This window comes from Eimeria mitis, genomic scaffold (assembly GCF_000499745.2).
Source record: "Eimeria mitis Houghton genomic scaffold, Emh_scaff811, whole genome shotgun sequence".
NCBI classification, from domain to species: domain Eukaryota; phylum Apicomplexa; class Conoidasida; order Eucoccidiorida; family Eimeriidae; genus Eimeria; species Eimeria mitis.
Genome location: NW_013575960.1, coordinates 12,024 through 14,759, shown reverse-complemented (window position 1 = coordinate 14,759; position 2,736 = coordinate 12,024). Strand labels below are relative to the sequence as shown.

General features: G+C 51.5%; 1 protein-coding gene across 1 annotated transcript; it reads left to right on the top strand.

Annotated features, from left to right (window-relative positions):
• Positions 1–775: 775 nt before the first annotated feature.
• On the top strand, positions 776–2,691 carry EMH_0022840 (DNA repair enzyme, putative; the record flags this gene model as incomplete). Its single annotated transcript, XM_013502024.1, is given in 3 exon segments — positions 776–1,632; positions 1,636–1,816; positions 2,299–2,691. Coding segments are annotated over 3 exon segments (1,431 nt in total).
• Positions 2,692–2,736: the final 45 nt, after the last annotated feature.

Sequence of the window (2,736 nt, the reverse complement as noted above, 5' to 3'; positions counted from 1 at the left end):
GAAAATTCAAGGCTAGTTGCGAGCACTTCGGAAAATGTGGGGTGATTGATTGAGGTAATTCGTAAGTGGTTCCCTATGCCGGGCTGCTGCGCATGCAGGAAGGCATTTTGGGGCCACAATTCCTTTTTTGTGCTCTTTTTTCCGCTTGACTAAATATATTCTTTGTTTCAATGCATATAATTCATCAAACATTTGTAAGCACTCCCCAACAGGGGACTTCCCAGTCCACACGTTGGGGCTCGCATTTTCGTAAACTCAACCAAGGCGCTCACTCAAATCGATTTTCGGGTGTAGACACTTTGGCTGATCTTATTTTTAAATTATGAATATACTTTTTATTGCTTCATGCGTCTCATTTTAAACACGTGCAGCAGCTTTCCGTCTCGCAGTTATCTCTTCGGTCTTTGCCTGATGCTCTGCAGCAGCCTGCAAGAACCCCCCAGAGGGCGACGGATTTCTTTCTTATTTCTCTATCTCTTTCATGGAAATACGGTTATGGCAGTTTAATCAAACTAGCCTGTATGGAAAGACCTCATCGAAGGGATCGGCCGCCTCGTTCATACCGACTGAGCTCGTGCAAGCACTTTAAGAACTTATTTGCTGTTGCAGCTGCAGGGCTTGGCTGACAGTACTGTATGGCCTCTGAGCATTCCTGCGCAATTTATAGTTGCAACAGTACTCACGTGCATTTGCAACAGCAATCACGTGCAGTCCTTCTTTCGCCGCCCTTCCCTTCCCTCGCCCTCCCATTTCCCCGCCTTCCTGCTCTCCAATAATGCTTGATTCTCTTTATGGCGATCTGCCTCCCCCCACAAAAGGGGATGGCGCAGAGAAAGGCGTACCTACTCCGGCCCCTAGTGGGTCGTTGTTGGGGTCTCTGTACGATGACCCTGATGAACCAGCTGAAGCTTCCACAACCACAGGCGCGTCATCTTCCAGTTCCGGTGGTTCTGTTGCAGTCACAGCCGCAGCAGCGGCTGCCGCTACTGCGGCTACCACAGATACCACCAGCTCCAGCAGCGCCATGTGGGCCAGCCAGAGGCTGAAGCTCTTAACTCCGGCCGTCGTACGGCGACAGACGTTGGCAAAGGCTGCACCTAAAGCGTCTCCGTCTTTAAACGTCCAAGCTGCTGCAGCGGACGCTGCTCTCGTTTTAGAACGACTCAAGAAGCTGCATGCTGGTGTTTTAGCAGAGGAACAGAAACCGGATGCGGCTGCTGCGGCACGCGCATCAGGGGCAGGTGCGGGTGGGGGGGACGCTGCAGCAGGAACAGCAGAATCCGCCAAAAGCCAGGCAGACCCTGTTTTCAATGTGACGTCTGTAACTGTAGGCAGCAGCGCTCCTTTAGATCCTACGACTTGGGTGCCCGTGGGCCTTTGGCCGCAGGAGTATGACCCCTCAAAACCGAACGACTACGCTGCGATTCACAAGGAGAAAATGAGACAGCAGCAGAGAGAAGAGCTAGAAAGGCTGCGCCAGCAGGAGCTGGAAAAGCAGAAACAAGAGGAGGAGGCTTCTCGAAACGGTACGGACATAGCAGTAGCCATTGTGCAGTTTCCACTTGCTGCGCATGCACGGAGTATTAAGGCAAGGCGGCCAGCCGCGGTTTTCCTACCTGATTTGGCGGGCGGNTCCCCTGAGCCTCAGGCGCCTTTGCTGCCATCATATATTGACCCAAATAAAAAGACATTTGCAGCGCGTATGATGGAGAAGATGGGGTGGAAACAGGGAGAGGGATTGGGTGCCAATAAACAGGGAATAACGGCTCCTCTTGTGGCAAGGAAAACGGCTATGAGGAGCGGTATTATCGTGCAGGTAGGCAAACCAATTTCCTTTTTCAGCGAACAGGCCTAATCGTTACCCACAGGAAGCGCTTAGTTTCTTCTTGTGCGTGCAAAGGGGAGAGTGTCCGTGGTGCTCGTGCCAAATTTGATGCATTCGCTTGTTGGGCAGTTTGTTTTGCTGAGTTGCGCGTGTGACCTACTTCACAAGCACACTTGTTATTCTACACAAATCATACCAGTTGACTGGCTTTGTTCCCTTAGCTGTAGAAGAAAAGATTCTGCGGTTATAAGTGTGTTCTTACTCTCGTATTGACTCCTGTTAGTAGCACATGTATACTAAGGCATGTGGATCTTCANACTCCAGCGAAGCGGTCGTCCATGTATCCTTGTTTATCTGCAAGTGGTGCATGCGCCTGGCGGCGGAAGAGAAAAGGGACAAACAACCTCCGTCGGCTTCACTCTGGCTCGTTTCGAATTGAGAATCGAGGTAATGCTTTCTGTGTTGTTCGATAGGGTCACGACGTAACGTCGCTCGGTCAAGTGCCTCGGGCGGTGACGTTCAATATGGCGCCGACGCGCATTTTGTTGCTGCTGAACATGGTGGGTAGGGGTCAGGTGGACGCAGATCTGAAGGAAGAGACAGAGGAGGAAGCAGCGAAATTGGGAAACCTGCTCCAAGTTCGCATATTTGAGGCTGCAGGGGTGCCAGATGACTGCGCGGTTCGGATCTTCTGTGAATACGAGAGAAAAGAAGAGGCAACGCGAGCCCTGCTCACGTTTAATGGGCGTGCATTTGGTGGACGCACTGTTAAAGCAAAATTCTACAGCGAAGAACGGTTTGCTAGAGACGACTTACGCCCAGACCCGGAGCAGGAAGTGGACCAACACGTTACTGTGACCATCTGAGCTTTCTGTGCCGCCTCTTCAGACATCAGGCAAAATAAAGGACGC